Consider the following 21,548-nt stretch of genomic DNA (forward strand, 5'->3'; position numbering starts at 1 on the left):
GGCATATACAATGATATGGAAAACAAAGTTTGCTCAGAAATATTTGAAACTAGAGGCACAAAATATAAAATACTATTGTGAATTTAGTGTAGAACTTAACTGTGAGTAAATTGGGAAGTGATGTCAGTGTATGCTGGCTAAAAAAATCAAGTATTGCCATGCATTATTTTCATGTGTTATTATAGRTATTTGGACCTTAGAGTTTAAGTATTATGTTTCTGTCAGCTTTACAGCAATGAATGAAAAAAAAAAATCAGCTATGAATTAAATCTTTTTCTTTTAATCAGGATGAAAATAATGCAGAGAATACTGTCAGTTCTTCAGATGCTGAGAAACAGGACTCTCCACCACCAAAGCCTCCACGGACACGCAGGTAATTAACTATTTAAATATACTATTTTAAGTTGACAGATTGACCTGTTTCATAGATAGAGTAGAATCAAAGTAGTTGATACTATACTTAAGATACAACTTCTATTGACAGACACAATAAAAGTAGACATAATAGAAATAGAAGCCTTGTAATTAGCTTTGTAAATGCAAAACTTTATTTGCAAAGTCTGCATTTGAATTTACCAATCTTGCCATGGCAAGATGCAGGCAGGCAAGTATGCTCTTCATGGACAGATATTAGATCCATTTATATTCCAAGTCTTCTAGATGACAGTAGCAATACGCTGACTTTTCAAAATAGGCTTAACTAATGACTGAGAATGAATTTGAGGAGGCAAAAATGCAATATAAAATATGTGTTTGTTCAAGAAAATATTACCTCACAGACGAGGATTATTATTGACCTAGAGTACAGTAATGAAATGTTTTTTGTTGTAAAAAGATTGACCTCACTAATTCTTTCATTCAAGAGAGAAAAAAGTAGGCAATCCTATCTAGTTTCTAAAATATGTAGGCTTGATTTTAAAAGAAGCCAAAAATAAATGTGAGGTAACAGATCCAGTCTGTCTAACATTAGTACCCAGCCTGAGCATTAGACACCTAAGGAAGCAACTTTCTTGAAGTGCCTAAGTTCCCTAGATACCTACTGGAAAAATGTAGGTGCCTTTGATGGAGCTCCTGCTGCTTTAAACAAGATTTTCTTCTGGAGTTCTTTCAACTGCTTACCACTTAAAATAAGCGCTTGCATTTCCTAAAGATTTAGAATGACACAATTAATATTCTAGCGTAAAGTCAAACTGGAATAGTGCAACATCAGATCAGTAGCGGGAAGCATGCTGGGTGTGTAAGATAGCTTTTATCTTATTTAAGTTGAAGGTAATGTGATTGTATCCAGTTATATGGTTTAAGGTGATGACAGGAGTCTGGTAACCAGTGTTCMTCTATCCTTGAACCTATTTCTGTAATAGTCGTATGTACATAATTCATTGTATAGCACACATCTACTGTATCTTATCTGCATTTTATTGTTCTTTACTTACTGCATGATTAAGTTAGAAGTCTTTTCATATTTTATAAAACCTAGCGTCTTTTGAGCTTATTTTCATAAACTCAAACTTTCACGTCTGGGAGATAATCTGGTGTTAACAGAAAGATTGCTTGCATAAGGTGAAGTGTTTAGCAAAGCTGTCTTTTAGCTGCATCCTCCATGGAAGAAGCTTCTGAGGAAAGACATATCTGCTCAAAATACCCACTAATAAACATGCTGTTGTGGGAGATAATTTTACAAATCTGCCTCCTGATTGAGTCAGTTTGTACATCCTAGGATGTACAAAACTTGGGAACGTCTAGATGTTCTAGCATAGCTTGACGTAGTTTTTTTTAAGGAGAGAATGGGAGAATAGAATTAATGAAAGATTTTAACTTAATGCCAATATGAAGAAGAAATCTTTGTTAAACATGATATGTATTCTTACTGCATCTATAGTTTTCCCCCACCCCAAACAATTTTGACTACTTTATGTTCCTTGTATTATTTTTATTTATATAACTATAGAAATACTTTTATACAACTATCTTATGTGTTGGACTACATCTTTTCTGTAGTGAATATTTTCAAATGGTGTCTAAGACTTTGAGATTAGTTTGCACACAACAGATAATTAAAAATACTCAGTTTAAACAGAATTTTTAATTTGATTTAGAAATTTCTCTGACAATTTACTGCAACTATTTTTTTTGTTAACATTTTTAGGTTGCCAGCCAAATGTAGACTTAAGTGAATTCTGTGGTGTTTCTGAAGAGGTTAGAAACAAGTTACTAACCCTGATGTGTTTAAGAAGGAATAAGACCTTTCAAAATCTTCGTGTTGTTATGTTGTTGTTGGCTCTAGAAGATGAAAAAAAGTAAAATAACTTCTTTATTTTTTTTTTTTTAAGAACAGCGGTTAACAGTTGCTGTTTTATAAAGCAGAAGGGAAGATGGTGACTAATGCTGAGCAGTACTATCTGCCAGCTTAATTTCAGGTGACCCTGCCTGAGATGATCCTTCCTGAGGAGGAAGATTGGTTTGCATTTTGACCTTAGGTTGTTTGTCTCCCATATTACTATCAGACCAAGCCATGGTAAATGGTAATGATTCTGCCTTCTGTTAGGTTTTATTTTTCTGAGGGCCCTAAGTCTACTCACTGAGATGGTATGGTGACATCTCATTTGCAGAGAAACAGAACATTGTTATGTCTTAAGAGACTAATTAGGACAGGGAAATTTCAGTGGAGTTTTAATTTCTGCTATGAATTTTTGAGCTTACTAAACTTTATAACAGTCGCAGTATATATCATAATTTATAACAGTATAGGTGGAAGCCAGCTCCGTCTCTGGAATTATTGGGGGTCAAACTGAACTTAGTGGCACCTGGGATTAGTCTTTCCTGGGACATTCCCAACATGTGGTCTCCTTGCCTAGCTGAAGGATGGTCTCTCATCCAGTGTGGTGATTCCTGATCTTCCTGTGGCACTTGACAGTACACATTTATTGCTCTATTTCTGGCTTCATTAAATGGCAAATGATTTAATCTGTTTGTTTAATCTGTACAGAGTAAATTGCCTTCTTTGAGGGATAGGTTTGTTTTCTCTGTTCTCTACTACCTCCCCCCGCCTTGACCTTTGCTTCTCTAGAGGCTCTCAAAATGCATGTTTCGGGATGTTCTTTCAGCTTTCCTATCTTTCATCCTCCTCCCACTTTTTTTCTGTTAAACACATGATCTTGATGTGTGTCAATACTGATGGAATAGCTTGTTCTGGGAAGAGGTTAGATGCTTAGTTAGTTTGCCTTTCAATTGCCCACAGTCACTAAAAATAGTAACGTTTTTCCTGTGGCTCCCTCCTCTGCAGTGTTATGCTTCTGATCTCATCAGCACTCATGTGGCTAAGGCAGTTACAGTTTCAGAATTTTTCTAAGCTTGGCAATAAAGCATGCAGTGATGAGAAGACTGTGAAAGACCTCTTGGAGGTACTTAGGACAGATCATATATCAGGACAGATTCCAGTACATCTCATAGCTTGTTTGGTTCTTGTTTTGATGTATATTCAACTAGACAATATGTACTAACTACCTGACTAAAATAAATATTTACTTGAGTAAATGGACTAAGTTCATATCAGTGTCCGGACTGGTCCACAAGGGGGAAGAAAACCTCAGACTACCATCCTTGTTAGATCGCCTGCTTGAGCTGAACTCATTTATTGTAGTTCAATATCATTATCTGAGTAGGTTGGAGAGAAAGAAAATCAAACTTGGAGGGCTGCCTCAGGTCTGCTGAGGGTACTTCTCCAGTTTGCAGTTCTGAGTACCAGGTGCTTTGAACCTTCCTGATTGTCCTACTAAGAGCAGTTTTTGAATAGCTAACCACTCGTACATTGTAGTAGTTTTTCTATAAACAGGGCTTTCTTGGCTGTCTTTATTCTTGTTAGTGATGAGATCATAGGACAGACGGTGTCTGCATTATCTTTAAATTTATATCTTCAGATTTGTAGCAAGTTAAATCTCATGTCCATACTAAGTAGGGATGAAATGCCACTAAGGAGTTTTTTCAGTATAAGCCAACAAGCTTATTCAGGGAGCATACTCATTTTTTAGTGCTTGCACTGGCTTGGGAAAGCCTTGAGGAAGGAATACCACAAACTATAACTTCTACTCTTGTAGGTTTCTTTTTTGTCTAAAACATAATTTTTAGCTGTTAAAGGTATCTTTTTATGCTAGTAGATCTCTTTGAAAATTATTCTTTTCACTTTCTTTACAAACCCGGTGTGAAGCATCTAGTTGTATTTGTTTTACAGAGGTTCTTGAATAGTATCACTTTACAGCCTTTTATGTTATCACCTTGTACTGCTTTTGTGTAATTAATATTTGCTGTACAATGTTAGAACACAGTTATTTGGGTTAATGAAGCTGTATTTGATGTCAACATAAAAAAATAGAGAAAATATTACTCCTTATGTAAACATCACTTTATTCTGGGAATCACTTGCCTTTGGAGTTTATGACCTTTCTTACGAAAATCACTTTGAACTTAAATCTCAATGTCTTTGGGGGAATGAGGAGTTGAAAAGCATTTTGTTGGGCGTGCCAGTTTTCTGGCTGTTTTCAGCTTAAGGAAAGAAAAGGGCATAAGTAAGTTTTGATGTACAGCCTTATATCTAATACAATTTTAAATTGCAGTGTAGAAATATACATGTACAACTGGAACTTTTGCTCCAAGTCTACAAGAGATGTATTTGCAACTTCAGGATTTGGAGGGAGCATACCTTTAGTTGAACAGTCTTTGAAACATTTATTTATATATTCCATAGTTTATTCTAAAGTATCTGGGAAAATAGTTTGTTTTAATCAAATTTGATTGCAGAAAACTCTCAAACATAGACATAAAGGGCAAAGCAATTTGAAAGAAATGGAGACAAACTGTGAGAAGTAAACTCACAAGAAGGAAAGATACAACTTGCTTTCTATAGTAATATAGTACAATGAGGATGTGTCTGCTCTTCTAAGGAGAAGATAAAATGTTTTAGCAATTTATCTTTTCATCAAATTATGCTTGGACTTCTCTGACCACATCAAAATACAGTTCAAGAGTGATATATTCTGCTTCATTTCAAGCTCAGCAGAACCCTCTTTTGACATTTTCCTAAGAAAAAAGCTGTTAACTGGTTACTTGTTAGTTAGCAGTCTTTGAGTTGAATTTGGCAATTCAAAAATCCTTCTATAACTGAATATATACAAAAATACAAGGAATGAACAGAATTTTTTTTCTAGTAAAATGTATTTGTTGTAATACAATTTGTGACAACCTCAGTGAACTGCAGTTTTTTTCTCCACATGGATGGTAGTGATTTAATACTGAAGTACAATAATGTGATTGTCTAGCTACAGCCCACTTATGTAGAGTTTAATTTTCCTATTTTAATTATCAGAGATGATGTAGAGCTTAATATCTATTTTTAGTTGATTATAGCAGCTGCATTCCATGACCTTGGCATCACTCTTTATTTGATAATAAAACCCTCCAGTGTGCTGCAAGGAATAACCAGAGATTACTTAAGGATTTTCATCTGAACAATGGCCAAGTTTCATTTAAATCTGAAGTAAAGTGTGCTGTATTTTAATAATATTGTCCTTTTGCATTAAGGCTAGAATGGCTTTAGTTTTGCTTTATCTGCAATATATTCAATCTTTTAGAACATTTAAAAACTTCAGAGCATCTTTACCACTTCATTTTGGTTTTGTTTTTTCCTGTGTACGTTTTTGGAGGAAAGTTCTTTTGGACAGATCATCTTTCTGAAGCATTCGGTATGCTCTAAGGCTCTTCAACTTGTCAGGATATTTTATTTCAGCAAACTGCAGCCTTAATTGGTTTCCATACTCCGAAAGTTTTTCCATTGGCTTTGCAGATTCCTTTAGATCATGTCAAGCCTAGTAACAATATCTTGCTTTCATAGACTACTGTGAAAATAGGCTGTGGGCACCTCAGGGTTTACAAACCATGCATTTTCAACAGTTAAGTAATTAATCTAATTGCTAGCACTCATCTTAAGATTATATTTTATTTTGAAATCTATTTAATGAAGGTGAATGGGTGCTAAATCTTTATATCAGATTTTGTTTAAAAACTCAATGGATAAGATTTGAATGTATTTTCCCTGTAATAAGGTTTTTTCTGTCTTACTACAAACTATTCTTTTGTTACAGTATACAGAGTTTGTAATTTCCAGAAGGAATAGCCATAAGGCTCAAGCTTACTTCTTTAAGTGTTTGCTTTAAAATTACTATTTTTGAAAATATTTGGGCCAAGTGCCAAACTCAGGAAATATTCGAACCCTTTCTCTCCTTGCAATGTCAGTTACTTCAGAAAACAATTTTTAAAACTGGCCATCCAATAATTGTTTTCACGAAAATTGTTAAACAAGTTGTTTCAGATATTTCTGGAGATAGTGGCATAGGTGGCACATGGTGAGCATTTAATCTCCGTTCTCCTAGGTTTTACACAAAGGCAGCAGATCTGTCACAGTGATCTGTCATCTAGCAGGTAGTGAGAGAGTTTTTATCTTCGTAGAAGTCTGTGCTTTCTGGCTTTTGGGGCATAGTCTTGAAGTCATTTGCAAATAAAAGCCTATTTCTTTGGAGAGCACCATGAACACCCCAATCCAGCTCTGCAGCAGGAGACTCAGAACCTTTTCCTGGAGATAAAGGTTAGACTACAGGACGTTCCCATCCCTTGAGAATAAAGTAAGTGGCAGACCTTGGGCTCTACCTCCCTTTCATGATCCAACAGCCTGAAGAGACTGAAACTCTCTTCCCAAAATATAATTCCATTCTATTCTATATCTATTCTTGTCACAGAATTGTTTTGTACCTCAGCTATTACTGTGTTGTTAATATCAGGTAATGAGAGGAATCGTTTTTAAAGGCTCTGAGTGAAAATGACTAATTCCTGTTTATATACAAGCCCTTGGTCAGCTCTGCAAGATGTTCATAGTAAAATATTCTGTATTTAATCTAAAAGTAAATTGACCATATGCAGGAAAAACTTCTCCCTTTTTCAAAATAGCGCGCTCTCTCTCTCTTTTTTTTTTTTTTAACAATGCTTATGATGAACTATGGTAAGTGCTGTGACCTTGCTAGTATGCACTGTAGCTTGTATCTGTGTTCTACTGCGAATGTTGTTATACACCTCACTTCAGCTAAATCTGCCTCATTAGTCTTATGGCTATGGAGAAACTATCAAATATGCAAATATCAAAATCCTCCTAGAGATGGAGGGTGTGAAGGGAGATGTTCGGTACCAAACAGATTGTACTGCAGTTTATGTAAGACTTTTATAACAATTTTTTCCTAGCTTTATTGAAAACTGATTTCTGTATGCTGAGTTCTTCTGAATCTCTTTTTGTTAAGAAAGAAGTACTGGAGTTCTGCCACCAGAGGGCCTGAATATCTTAGAGATTCTGTGAAAAAGTCCTTCTGGGGAAGAATGTGAACAATCTTTAAACCATCAATGAGCATTAGTTGAGGACTTAATGTGTGTCTTTGTGATAGTCCTTTGAAGGGCTTTTTGGCTGTGTTGATTTAGTTCCTGCTTGCCCCATTAATCAGATTTGATAACCACTGTCTGTATGAAGTAGAAGTGCTGCTCTGAGTTCAATATTGATATTCAAAGCATTACTACATTTATCTAAAATACTGTCAAAATATAGAAAACTTTGAACTTTTTTTTTTCTGCAGTTGCCTTGTAGAAGGAGATGCTAAAGAAGAAATTTTGCAGCCTCCAGAGCCTCAGCCGGTACCACCAATCTTAACGCCATCTCCTCCTTCAGCCTATCCAACAGTAACTACAGTGTGGCAGGACAATGATAGATACCATCCAAAGCCAGTTTTGCACATGCTTTCATCAGAGCATTCAACAGACCTCAATGAAAATTATAACAAATCAACAGAACATTCAGGGAAGAATGAAGTTAATGAACGTGCAGACAAAAGGCTGGAGCGCAACTTAAGTTTTGAAATCAAGAAAGTACCTCTTCAGGAGGGACCAAGAAGCTTTGATGGGAACTCACTCTTGTACAGGGGACATGCCATTAAAATTAAGCCTGTTTCATCCTGTGTAACTGATAAGAGCTTTAAGCCACAGGAGCAGATTTCAGGGGATTCATTTGTAGATGCTTCTCAAAACTCATGTATGGAATGCAGTATGCCACAGTCTAACACAGCCTTAATACCTTCACCGGAAAATCTACAGAGTCAACAAGTTTCTGATACTCCACCAAGACCAGATCGTTTGCCTCTAATAGAAAAGGGACAAGCCATGTGGTCACTGCATAGACCTGAAAATGCATTGCGTACATCAGTGTCTGAAGACACATCTTCAGACATCTTATGTCATGGTGTTAAATCAGTCTCTCTAGTATCAAATGCCACAGTTGAACTTCCTTGCAGTGATAAAGTTGATCATTCTACTCTTGCTGTTCGAGCACCCCTCTGTTTTACTAATCCTCTTCATTCAGATGATTCTGACACAGATGAGGTAAACTTTGACGGAGCCATGACCAAAAGCCCATCCAATATTTCAACCGCAAGTGCCACAGTTTCTGCTGCCACTAATACTGAAAACATTTCTGCCAGAAAAGTATTGCCAATGTCTATTGCTAGGCAAGACTTACCAGCTGCAATGTGTTCTGAAGATGGCAAAGGTAGGTTTCGCTGAATTTCTGAAGTGTTACTTTTTAATATGGTTGTATTTATAGTGTTGGACAATATAAGCTTCTTTACAATGAAATTTTCTAAATGTAAGCTTAAACAAACTAAGTAGTATGTTAGCCGCAGAAAAAGTCTAACACCTTTCCTCCCAGTTTTCTTTTTGTCCATGAGCTATATCTGATACATTTCTGGCATTATGAACTTGAAAAATTGCCTCAAATGCTTTACTGAAAGGTGTGAGTGCATTATTAATTGCTTGTTTCTGTGCTTACTAGTTGCCCTGTTTTCTTCTTGTGCAGCAGTTGGCATTTCATTTTGTCTTCTGTCTGCTTTTGTCTTCTGTCTTTTGACTGCTTTGTTTTCACGTGTCTGTGTAATAACGGTAGTTTTGGTAAACGAGGCTTGGATAAGCATTTTTAAAACACAAATATCAACAGCTTGTTGACTATACTGGTCCTAAAAACGTATATGTAATGTCTTTCATTGTACTAGTCTTTGAAGTTCCTCATGATTTGGCTTCTGCTTTTTAACAGCGTTGTTAATAGGTTTAGTTCTGCTTTCCTCTTTACCTGTACAGGGCAGGGGGAGAGCAAAGTAATAATGCAGTTCATCTAAGAAAAAGCCAAATTCTGAGCTGGTAACTAGTTGAACCAGTGGTTTGAACAATGCTTTGAAAACCATTCAGATACTTCAAATCTTTAACTGCTTTTTTGAATTTTTTGAGCAAGCTTTTCATGCTCAAAAATGAGACAAGGCTCTGGTTCTGCAAAGAGCATGTCCTATATTGAAGGTAAAATGAATCCTAAATGCACAGAGTTAGATTTCGTTTAGACTGGGACATGTAGGTCAGAGGACATAACTGAGAAAAAAATAGGCTACATCAACTCCTTATACAAAATCTAATAAAGAAAGAAGAAAGGCTGTGGAGGTTAAAGGATAATATGTACTTCTGTATTTGGATCTGATGCTTGCACTAGGAGCTCTTCACAGCGATGGCCTTACTTCAGGTGTCTCTGTATTTTATATGACTTTTTCTGATGTGGGATTTGGGTTTCAATTTATGATGTGGGTAGGCTTAGTTGAAAATACTTGTGAACTGAGTTTTCATCAAAAGACAGAAATATGAGCTATTTACAGCTTTAAAATGATCTGTTTCTATAGATTAGCTGATACTAATTTATTTATATATGTGAAACAACAGTTGCACCTTTGCAGTTTTAATCCTGAAACTCTTTAAAATCCTTTACATAGTAGAGGCCAAGTCCTTTACTGCATAGCTGCCTTAACATTTACACCAAGCAGTCCTCCTTGAATATTTAGTATAGTATTTTTCCAATATTGCCAGATTTTTTCCTTGTTTCCCAGGGCAATCACTGTCTGTCATTGTTTGAAAATTGTTACTTCTGTACTCATCTCTTTATGTAGATGCTAAAAGAATATACAAATAAAATCTAAATGATATGTTATAAATATTATGATAAAGAATGAGAAATGTCACTCAGAACACATCAAATGTGTATCAAAAACATTCTAAAATGGCAGTACAGACTTTGTAGAAGATATGCTACTGGTATGCAACAGATTTTACAGAAATGGCTTAATTACTTAAATGAAGATAAAAATTAAATTTTTATCATTTATCTCTTTTTTTGAGGGTTTTTCTGTTCTCTTTGTAGTATCCTAAATGTATCCATTTTAAAGTCATATGCAGATCTTGTAATCATTCTCAAATTCAAGAATCTAGGGTCAGATACTTTTGCACTCGTGGTCCTAAGCCAAGTTGTACAGTGTTTTTTTTTTTTTTTCATTTTCGTACTGTTTCAGGACTCTTCTGTCTGAAACTTTAGATGTGGGTGGAGTCATCAATGAAGCTAGCCTATGAGGTTACCAGCGCATTAGTTAATGACAACAGTTGGTTTGCATGATCTTACCACATGATTACTTTTTTTTTTTCATAACTGAAGTTAAATGCAAAGTAATTGGCTCTATCTTGAGTTCTATCTTTCACAATTAGTCCAGGATAGTTTGCTTCATTGTAACTCTATTTGCAGATTTGACAGAGATTGTTCCAATAATTGGCTTTTTTTTTTAAAAAAAAAAAAATACAGTAAACATGGAATTAGCAGCATTCCGGGAGCAATCTCTTTCAACACTGGCTTGTAAAACCTGATTGAGTTCCTGTACCTGCTGTTGGCATGGTGACAGTCATAGCAAGCTTCATGGCTTCATTAGTTTAAAAATATCTTCTTTCATGAATATGGTGTAGAATACAGTGGCCAGATGAGATCTCATTCTCATGGCAGCAGTTACCTTGAAATATTTTAAACCTTCAATTTCTCCTCTAAATTTCTTAGTAGAAGTGGGGCTTCTGCTGTCAGAACAACTCATATAATGTTCTCTTGAGCACCAAAAGGAACAGGCTGTGGACAGGATTGATTATCGACAAGGCTCATGGCCATCTCCTCTGGCTCCTCTCTGCCGTTACGGCTGTGAAACCTTCTGCTGCAGTGTTTAATTAATTTACATCTGTAGTGTGGGAGCCAGCCTGGATGGGCCCTGAGATAGGTTTGGCAAGCTAACTGAGCCTTTGGATTTTAGTTAAGTGGTTCATGTGAAGCATCCCTTGAACTAAATGTCACACACTACAATCCTGAAAAGCAAATTGCTTAATATACTTGCACTTTGCAGTCTATTGGCATGCCATGTCAGAGGTTCAGAGGTAAGTATGGTTAGAATCACTTGGAAAAGAAAAACAAAAATCATTGCTTATTGGGAGTAGGTTCCTATCTTCAGCATAACAGAAGATTACATACGTATTTCAACAAGCTTCTTTCTGTGGTTTGGGAGCAGTGACTATGGCAGCTTCAGCCATGGTTCAGTTGGTAGGCACAAACTGTGTATAGTTACCACCTGTATCTGCTCAATAGTTCAAGAAGGCAGTGTGTTCTGCTGCACCTAACTCTTGTGTTTGCATTGGCTGCAGATAGACATGTAAAGAACTGCAGTTAAATTACAGTAACTGCTGTGGTTATAGTTATTAGCACTTAGCTCAAGAAGCAAATGATACCTCTCCAGCATAGGTTCTTCTGTTTACATGCTGTTGCTGAAAGAATGAAGAGATGATGTTTATTGGAGATGCTGAGTTTTCCTCTAAATGCTTAGACTAGAAATGTATTCTCTTTTCCCTTCCTCTGTCACACAGAGGTATGTACGTTATGGTACTAACCCCATAATGCAAAGTGATCACTGTACCCAGGGAGTTAGCATGGTAAAATAAAATGTTTTTATAACCATTCCTATTCTCCATTTGCGCTAAACTTCCTACCAATTTAGCAAGATCTCACATAGCAAAAAAATCAACTTGTAAAAATTTAGGAGAGTAACTTAACTGTATTTTTAACCTATATAAATGTGATATTTGATTTAGATGCTGATACTAGTGAAGATTCCTCTCCCCCGCTCCCAGAAAGAACACCAGAATCATTTGTATTAGCAACTGAACAGAGTGAGTTTTTTCTTTTAGTTATGTGATAGTTAGGAATAAGATGTTAAGTGCATTTCAGTGTTGTATTTGAATGCTTCTGTTGTTTTGGAGAATCTTAAAGTGTTTGAGAAACTGAGATATTCAACAAAATCTAACACATTTGATGGCTTATTTTGAAGTTGATTGGAAACTTTTACAAGCCCTTGAATATAGTCAAATTGTTCCTCTGCTTCTGAGAAAGGAAGCTAAATGTTTTGTTTTGTTTTTTTTTTTAAGTATATTAAAAGCTTCAGTATCAATTTCAGTGAAGATGGTTTCCACTGTGAACAGTATGGAAAGGAGATAAAAATATTTTCAGTTAGGAGATTCCCTGGCAATTTCTACTGTTCCCAGTCAGGGAGGCGGCAAACACATGAATGGTGCTTATCAGATTCCCCTTTCCTGCACAAAGAATAAGGGAGAAGAGAGGGTGAAAAAGGAAAGATTATGGCATTTCAACTAGTGAACAAGCCCAGTTTAATTTTAACACTGTTTACTGTGCATCTGTCTGCAAAGAGTAGTTGAAAGAGGAAAATTGACACCTAGATATCATGTGCTTTTATGTTCATGTTTCATTCATCAAGCCAGGAATGGCAGACTATTAAGGATGATGAATAAAAATTGAGTGTTGATGTTTGGTATCTTCAAAAAGTTAGTATGTGCAATAGATATTTACTGAGGTTTTTGACTTAGTGTCACTTTTCCAAAAACTTTTAGCCAGACAAGTTAAAAAAAAATGTTTTTCAGTATAAAAAATGTTGCAGTATTGTAAATATTTCCTGTGATCATCATAAACCTGGAGAGTTTAAAGCCAAAGTGATCCTTTCTTTGGACATAATACTGTGGAAAGGGAATAATAGTTCTTGGACTTCTCTTCTGTATGAAAGCAAGAAATAAAACTCTTTATAAAGTTGATCTATAACACGTTTCTAATGCTGTTAAAAAGCCTCATCATGAATAAAATTCAAATACGTTGAGCTTGCTTTAATTTTTTGTAGACACACCCTTGCCGAAGCCAGTTACGATTGCACAGTCTGAGTGGAGCATACTGCATGATCAGCATCTCCCTGAGCAAACAGTCTCTGCAGTAAGTAGAGGTCATAAGCCTGTACTGATCATTCTTTTCTAGTTTGGCTGGAAGCTACAGTAAAAAGTCAAATACTTATATATGAAAAGCTGCAGCTGTTGCTGATCTGTAGGTAGCTAGTCTTTGCACTGCTTTAGCTGGTGAACTGATGTGTTGAGAACATCTCTTCTTTACTAAAAGACAGTCTGTTTCTCCAAGTTAACTTTAGTACACATTAAATTATAGTTTTGTTAAAAAGTGTAAATATGCTGCTTTGACAGAGCATAATCTCTGCCCTTAATGTATAATAGCTTAAACTTAGATCATAGAATAATTCAGACTGGAAAGGACCTCAGTAGGCATCTAGTCCAACCTCCTGCGCAAAGCAGGCTCAACTATGGAGTCAGGGCTTTGTCTAGTTGTATCTTAAAAACATGCAAGGATGGAGGCTACACATAGACTCTGGGCAACCTGTTCCACTGCTTGAAGGTTTTCCCTTCTATCCGTGTTTATTTTAAACAATCCCTCTTCAGCCCATCAGGTTTCACATTTCACATGTCAGTACCTTTCTCATTGCTCTACAACGTGGAGTACAAACAACTGGTAAATTGAGAAGAATATGAACAGTCCCTTACAGTCCCGTCTTTTTCAACATACCTCCAAATCACTTTAACAGCTGCCTCCATTAAATTAAATTGGCAAAAAAAGATAGATACAAATTTTCAAGGACTACAATCTAGTGTGAGAGATCTTAATTTTGCAGATCTGTAATGTGACATAATCTTGTTTCTTAATGAAATTTTAATTAAAGGTTCAGATGGTAAATTTTATATTAATTACTATAGCATCATTTTTGGCAGTGTTATAGCAAGTCATAAAGGTAGGAGTAAACAGATATTTCCCCAAATTTTTCTATTTTTTAAAGATGGGATGGTTTTCTTCATCTTTGTTTCTATTTTTTCAGTATTTTGGAAGCATTTTGTAGAACTATTTGAAATATTTTTTATTAACAGGGTTTGAAAACAGCTTCACCTGTACTAGCTGGTAAGTAACTGATTTTTTTTTTTTAATGAAAGACTTTTTTTTTTTTTAATTTGTTGTCAGTAACCCTTTAAGAGTAGAAAGTTCAAGTAACTTAACCATTTGAAGTGATAGTATTTTGACTTGGAGTATTTTTAATAGATTAGAAAAATACAGTTTCTTTTTCTGGAAATTCAAATATTTTATGATCTAGTATTGAGATAAATATATAAATATGTGATTACTTTAAAAGCTACTTCCAACCCAGGATGCTTTACTTTCATTGGCAAATCTTTAAAAATTGCAGTAATCTTGCACGAAGCTAATCTTGTACATAAAAATACATTTTTTTTCTTCTGAATAAAACTTGGCTAATTTTGGCTTTAGCTCTCAAGTATATTAAGTAAATTTTCAAAACATTGGCATTTCTGATATGACTGTTTTTGAAGTTTTATTTTTCCAGTGCAAAAGAGGTCTAATTTGAAAATTAATATTAAAAAGAAAATCTTTGGTACACTAAAATAAAGATTGAAAATATTGAATTCTAATTTATATAATAATGCTTTTCAGTTTAAAATAATGCAAATATTATTTATCACGTGTTCTTAAGCACCTAATTCAGTTTAGAAAAAACATGAGCAGATGTATTTGTAGTGATTTATTAAAAGGTATGGTCAACTCTTGCTAGAAATAGAAACTACTTGTGATTTTAAGAATCCCTTCAAGCTGATTTAAGAAAATCCATATCTGTCAAACAGGAATGTGTCACTAATTGCTGAACATCTGCATCATATACAATTTTGAACTACATTATCAAGAAATGAGTAAAATCGCTTTTTAACTTTTTTGTAAACACTATTTGTGCAAGTTGTGTGTTGGACTGAGCTTAACTTAATGTAACTTTCATTTAGTCAGTATTTTGTGTGAATGGTATTTTTAAGATGTATGTGTATGTTTTCCAGATCATCCTGAAGGAAGCAACAAAACACCAACTGATGTTTTACCTCAAATTTCTTTTTCTGGTTCTGCTGATACAAGAGGTCATGTTTCAGAATTTCCTGCAGAAGTAACAGATATTGGTAATTACAGTTCATTCATAATTGACCACTTGATAATTTAAACAAAAGTTTTATTAACGGTAATATTGTGGATAGCTGCCACCACCACCTCCTCCAAGGTGTTCAGGTGTAGAACCCAGCCAAATAAGCTTGCTTTGTCTCTTCAGCATCACTTGTAAGAATCATACCCAGAATGAGTGATTTAGGCACTTTCATTCATGTCCTTACAGTCTCTATGAAATACAGAATTAGTCAGTTAGGATGTAATCACTGCAGATCTTTGAAAACCTTCAGAAATAAGATCTTGGAAGATTACTTTGGTATATAGGGAAAGAAAAATAAATAAATAATACAAAGGCTATAATACTGCATTTATTGAAAAGTACCTTCCAAGTGATATTTGAACAATGAAATGTAAGTATATCCAAATTCTTCATGGTGGTATTTCCTGTGGCCTTATTGCCTTGAGAATTCTTAATACTACAAAATATTTTTCTAGCCCTGGAGATAAACCTCTTATGTTAGAACTGGAACATCTCTTACAGTGATTCTTCTGATTGTTGCTAACCTTTGAGAGATTGCATTGTATAAGTTGACCAAAGTGTTAAATATTTTTGTTCCGTTAGGTTTTGGTAACCGCTGTGGAAAGCCAAGAGGACCAAGAGAGCCACCTTCAGAATGGACATGATCCAAGAACCAATGGACATACTGTCAATAAACTATACTGGAAAACTCAAATGCCGCTGAGAATTAGAAAAATAGTGTTCCACTCCTTCAGGGGCAACTAACGCAGAGCAGTGTAGATCTAACTGCAAAATGGTACACTTTTACAGTACATCCCACATAAAACCTTAAACATGGTTCACAACAGTGGATTCCAGTATTACAACTTAACTTTTTGCTGGGGCCATCTACCTGCCTTATTACACTTAGGAGAAAGTATTACATATGATTGATTTTGTAACTTCAAGTATTATTGCCTTAATGTCTTTTAACCCTGTTACACGCTGCTTGTAGACATATGTTAATATAGTAATACTTTTGACAGATTGTGTTTATGGACTACTTTTTGCTAATGTTTGATTACCATGTATGCATTATTTTGTATATGTACAGGGCAAGTAAGTATATAATTTGATAAAGTTGCAATCATAAAATATTAACAGAAGATGTAAGAAATCTCTGCATGGTCTAAATTTTTGTGTACCTTATTTGTAAATTATTTGCCCTGAAGTTTTAGAAAATAGTTTCTGGGGTTTTTTACAAAAATTGCTGGACACACACAGCCAGAATTGCAGGTTAGCAGAGATAAAGATTGTAATACATTTTGTAAATTGTAAGCAAAAGGTTATTTTTATATTATATACTGTTTAATTGTCAGACCTAATTTGTTCTGGTTTTCATCTAGTCATGGAGATTCAGTAAGTGCCTTGGAACAATATTGAATTCTCTTAGCCTGTGTATGTTACTTCAGTGTTTCGACTTCATCTGGAATTAGATTATCAAAAATATTTGTATGTTTCTAGTATATTTGACCTGCCAGTAAAAGAGAAACCATTCTGCATAACCAACACTCCTCAGTTCTCATCTTAATGTTTCATCAGTGGCAATCTGTGGAAAATTTATCTCTAGTAACTTTCTGTAATAAGTATTTTACAATTTTAATATGGTGCATTTCTAATTTGGGTAAACCAGGACACATTGGTAAAAGGACTGTTTAAATACCACTGTCTTCTCTCACACTGATAAATCTCTGTTGTTCAGCAAGTGTGTATGTAAGAAAGCAATTTATATGAAGGTTCACACAGAGCCCCTGCAGCTACACTGTACCTTGGCAATTTATTATGCCAAGAGTTAATCCTTATAAGGATTCTTCGCTTAAAATTTTCTGTAATAGAATCTTTAAATTAAAGAAACTCCAAAATCTCTTTATGGGTGTTTTTACTCTTATGAAAAAAACGTATTCAAAAGCAAACTAAAATAGTGTGAAGGGTGGCAGTAAGTCTTAGTTTATAGATCTAGTATAAAAAAATATATTGACTCTCTGGAATTTATTTTCAGTAACTACTTAAGAAATTCTGGCTAGCAATAATGCCAGAAAAGTAAAGATGAATGTTTAGAGGAGAAATATTTATTTCAAATAGTGAATTTACCCATGTGTGGAACTACCTATTAATCTGAACTTTAGCCAGGGAAAGATGAGGTGTTATCGACTACAGGTAACGTTAGGGCTTGTCTGCTAAGGGAGACTTACACTCAGATATCTGCCTCGTTGAAACTCCCACGAGGTACACAGCCTGCAATTACTGTCTTTGACTGTGGAGTAATTGGCATGCATTGACACATACTACAAGCTGCCTAGCTGGAGAGCTCTCTGAAGGAACTGAACGCTCTATAATACCTTAACTTGCCGTGGATATGGTTTTGCAATTATGCTTAAATTTCTCAGTGGTACGTGCAAGTTGGGCTAACATCTATCATCTGGCTGCCTGCTTTGTAAGCAGTTCGGATAGATAGCTAATGTCGTGCAGTTGGCAGAGCAGAGGGGGCCTGAACTTTGTTCCCCTGCGCGTGCGTTGAAGAAGGTTAGCTCTGACTGCCACCCTCCTAAGGACCTCTCGCATTTTTGTAATGCGTCACGTGCTGTCAGTGTCACTGGAACAGTCCAAATTGTTGTAACTTTTGGAAACAGCTATAAAGAAAATTTCCAAATACAGTTTAGATATATAATTAAAGGGTCATTTCCATATTTTTCTAGTAGAAAAGTGTACAGATTGTAGATACTCCAATTTTCATATTTGCATTTCACTTAGAGCAATGGCTGACAAAAATGTGTCTGTGATATATAAAGGCCATCTGGAAAACATATAATTACAGTACCGTCAGGTTGATATTTTTTTCTTAGATTTGCATGGATTTTGTATAGTATTTCAGATTGTTCACTGTAGAAAATCTCAGGTTTTGTTTGTTTCAGCAGTATGAAACTCAGATTGTCCTGTATTGACCTTTGTGTCCTTTGACCTGTTTAACAACTCACTGTTACCTGCTTATATTCATCCAAGTGACATAGTTTCACCTATTTTTTTCATTTCAGGTAAACTGACAGATTTAAGTGTAAAGCATAAGCTGCACTATGTCATTACTTTCTAGATTCACATTTGTGGTTGCTACAGAGTTGTATGCAGGGCTGGGGGCTGTATGCTGGGTGATTCCCCATCATAACTGTAGAGTGTTACCCAGTCTATCAGCTGCTTCTTCAAAAAAGTGAACATTTCTTTGCTGTGGTTTAACTGAAATTGAATCAGAGGGGTTTAGAATATTCTATTGCAGTTTGCAAATTAACAGTGAATACAGATCTAGACCAAGTAATCTTTTTAATATGTACTGAAATCCATGGTAGAATATTCTTTCATTAGTTCAGCTGCAGTCTTTTGTGCTCTTTTCCCCCAAAGCAGTCTTCAACTTCCCTCTCAAAACTGCAGCTTTGATCAGATGCACAGCTGATCACCGTAGCTCAAAAACCAGTCACACTGTTCAGCCAAGCTATTTTTATTGATAACCACTGCACTGGCTTGTATGTTCATTGGGTATTATACTTATTAAATGGTCTAACTGTGCTAATATTGAACAAAACAGTCACTGAATGTCACATGAAGAGAAAAATTAAAGTTCTCTATGATTTGGAAATGTAAATACCCTTGAGTCATGGAAGGAAGCTGGCCACTGCTAACTTCATTGGCTATTTCTAGTTAGTGGCATTTTTAGGTTTTGTTGTACTGATTTGGCAAGTTGTTTCCTACTTCTTAGTGACTCAGTAGAACATTACTTCTTATTTTGTCTATTAGTGAAGTCTGTAGTATTTTCATGCAAATTTCTTTAAAGAAGTTTCTAACTTTGTTCTGTGCAATTGCTATGAGAAATCTGGAAAGATTGCTTCTGGGGTTTATTGTATATTGAAGTCCTGGATTTGTTTGGAAACAAATCACTAAAAGAGTGAATGCAGATAAACAGCAGTTTAGACAGCATAGTGGCTGGGCAGTACGCGAACTCCTGGCTGCTGGAGTACTTGCATTTAGCTCTGGATGATACTGTCTTTAAGCTGAGTGTTCTGACACTTGAACACTTGTGTATTTGCATGTGAGCATTAAACTACGTGTTGGAAGTTGTAATTCCCACTGTGCCACACAGCATTTGTATGAAGTGGTGACGTATGCTTTAATATATAGTAACTAAAAATTTCATGTTTTTCAAGTAATATTACCATTGCTGTGGAAATAGTTTATATCAAGGTCACTTAATGCAATGTATCTCATTTATTTCATGTGCTTCTCACATATTTGATAATATTGTACTGTTAGCAACAGATGGCTGTTCCTGTATTATTTGGGGAAGATGGAAGGAGAGTTGTCCAGTATTTAAAGCCACTTTCTTTAGAGCCTAGAGTGGGCTTTGGGCTGCAGAGAAAGAGCTAGGCAGTGCCTGTACCTTGGCGCGTCTGCTGTTCCCTGTGCCTGAAGATCGAGTTAAGATGGCTGCACGAGTGGGAGAAGGCGGAGTTAAGATTGGGAGAGATCCGTTGCGATTCTGTGGCCCATGGCAGGCAAGCCACCTCAAACCCAGTCGTAGCCATTCATAATTTATTCAGCTCCTGATTAATGTATCTACTTTATGCAAGATAGTTGGGCAATTCTGACACTTGGTCAGAGCAATTATGATTGTTAAAGCAGAGAAATAACCTGGTAAAAGTAAAGATCATAACACTGGAATCCAGGAGAAAACAGTATAAAAGATGCTTTATTATTATTTGCAATCTGAAAACATTAATTCTTTGTACTGCTAAATCACAGAAGAAACGGGAGCTAAACCTTAGACCTTCTGGCTGGAAGAAGAAGGGGATGGATTGTCAGCATCCACGGTGTACAGCAAACAAGACTGCTCCTCCCAGTCTGATTTGGCGGTTTAGCTGGGTTAAGAAAAGCTTACGAGCACTGGGAAGGATATCGTAAGGTATAATGACCCAGGCATAAAGGCTTTCTGTTATGTTGATTTGTACTTACAGAGGAGGAATAAATGAATAAAAAGAACTTTGAAAACCCTATTTGAGTTTAGTAGCTGACTTGCTGGCTTACACAACACTGGCGTGAAAGGCCTTACATGCAGCAAATGCAGCTGGATCCGGAGGCGGAGTAGTAGTGAGGTTGGGAGAGGAAGGGCAGCATCTCGGAGGAGGTGAATGACGCACTTCTGCCCAGTGGGAAGGACAGAAGGGCAGGGCTGTTGCCCGAGACAGGCATTCAATGGGAACCGGGGTACTAAAGATTGTTTTTTTTTTTTTTTTTCCCCGACTGCCAGGTTAGTAGCTTTTTTCACATAGTTCTTACCAAGTAACTACAATCACAACAGTATTCTGTGGTGTTGAATTTCATCTTGACTAAATCATGTATCTGCATTTGTTATTTTTCCTCATCCTTTTAGCCACCCAGTTGGTTGCTTTCGATTGAATGTTCTTAGTCTCACATCTTGCTGGCCAGCATGGTAATGTTTGTTTAAGCAGGTATGACATCAGATACGATGGGTGAGAATGGAGTAATTTCAGAAGTGCAAGTGCCTTTTTCTCAAACCTGTCTGCAGTTTTTGATACCTTAAACAGTCCTCGCAAGTTCATGATCTGACATTAGAATCTTTTTTTCTGCTAGTAGCTGTCCTTCGCTGGCCACCCATCAGAGCTGTTTTTGAGAGAGAGATGTAGGGGATTAAAAGCTGTCAAATAATGGTTCATGGCCTCGCACTGTCATTTGCCTCAGCCAAATTAGAAAGGGAAATTTGTTGTGGCAATTTTGGTGTGTATGAGCCAAGCAGGACCAATAGGTGATTGGAGGGGTTGCATTGCAGCAGGATGGCTTGATGGTAAGTTATGGACCTACTCATGAGTAAAAGTAAGATATCAGGCTGCAGGAACTGAGGGCAGGGTGGGTAAAGTGAAGCTGGGTCATGTTCCCTGAAGGAATCCTAACACCAACCAGAAAGGGGAGAGTTCCACCAGATGGACGCACCGCTGCTGCGAGTCAAACTTGGCCAGTATCTCCCGCTTGCCGTTGAAAAGAGATTTCTCAGAGAACAGATCTGTCATCTTCCAAATGGTGTCAGGCCTTTTTAGAAAATAAGTGCTTAAGAAGGAGCACTGAGGTCACAGCTGGATAGGGCTTTCGGACTTTCCTGGGTTTGATGTTTTGGTCGTAGTGAGA

The 21,548-nt window shown here is 36.1% G+C and overlaps 1 protein-coding gene across 1 annotated transcript in view; it reads left to right on the top strand.

Moving 5' to 3' along the window:
* The window catches only part of PTPN12 (protein tyrosine phosphatase non-receptor type 12), a 49,626-nt gene extending 29,225 nt beyond the window's left edge, over window positions 1-20,401 (top strand). Inside the window, exons 12-18 of the mRNA XM_085325722.1 lie at window positions 288-373; window positions 7,665-8,629; window positions 12,064-12,141; window positions 13,158-13,246; window positions 14,239-14,269; window positions 15,208-15,324; window positions 15,930-20,401. Coding sequence (XP_085181848.1) covers window positions 288-373; window positions 7,665-8,629; window positions 12,064-12,141; window positions 13,158-13,246; window positions 14,239-14,269; window positions 15,208-15,324; window positions 15,930-15,991 — 1,428 coding nt within the window. The 3' untranslated portion in view covers window positions 15,992-20,401. The remainder of the gene's footprint in view (window positions 1-287; window positions 374-7,664; window positions 8,630-12,063; window positions 12,142-13,157; window positions 13,247-14,238; window positions 14,270-15,207; window positions 15,325-15,929) is intronic.
* Window positions 20,402-21,548: the final 1,147 nt, after the last annotated feature.

The sequence above is a fragment of the Rhea americana genome, unplaced genomic scaffold (assembly GCF_003343005.1).
Source record: "Rhea americana isolate MKP2758 unplaced genomic scaffold, rheAme1 scaffold_1, whole genome shotgun sequence".
Lineage (NCBI taxonomy): Eukaryota > Metazoa > Chordata > Aves > Rheiformes > Rheidae > Rhea > Rhea americana.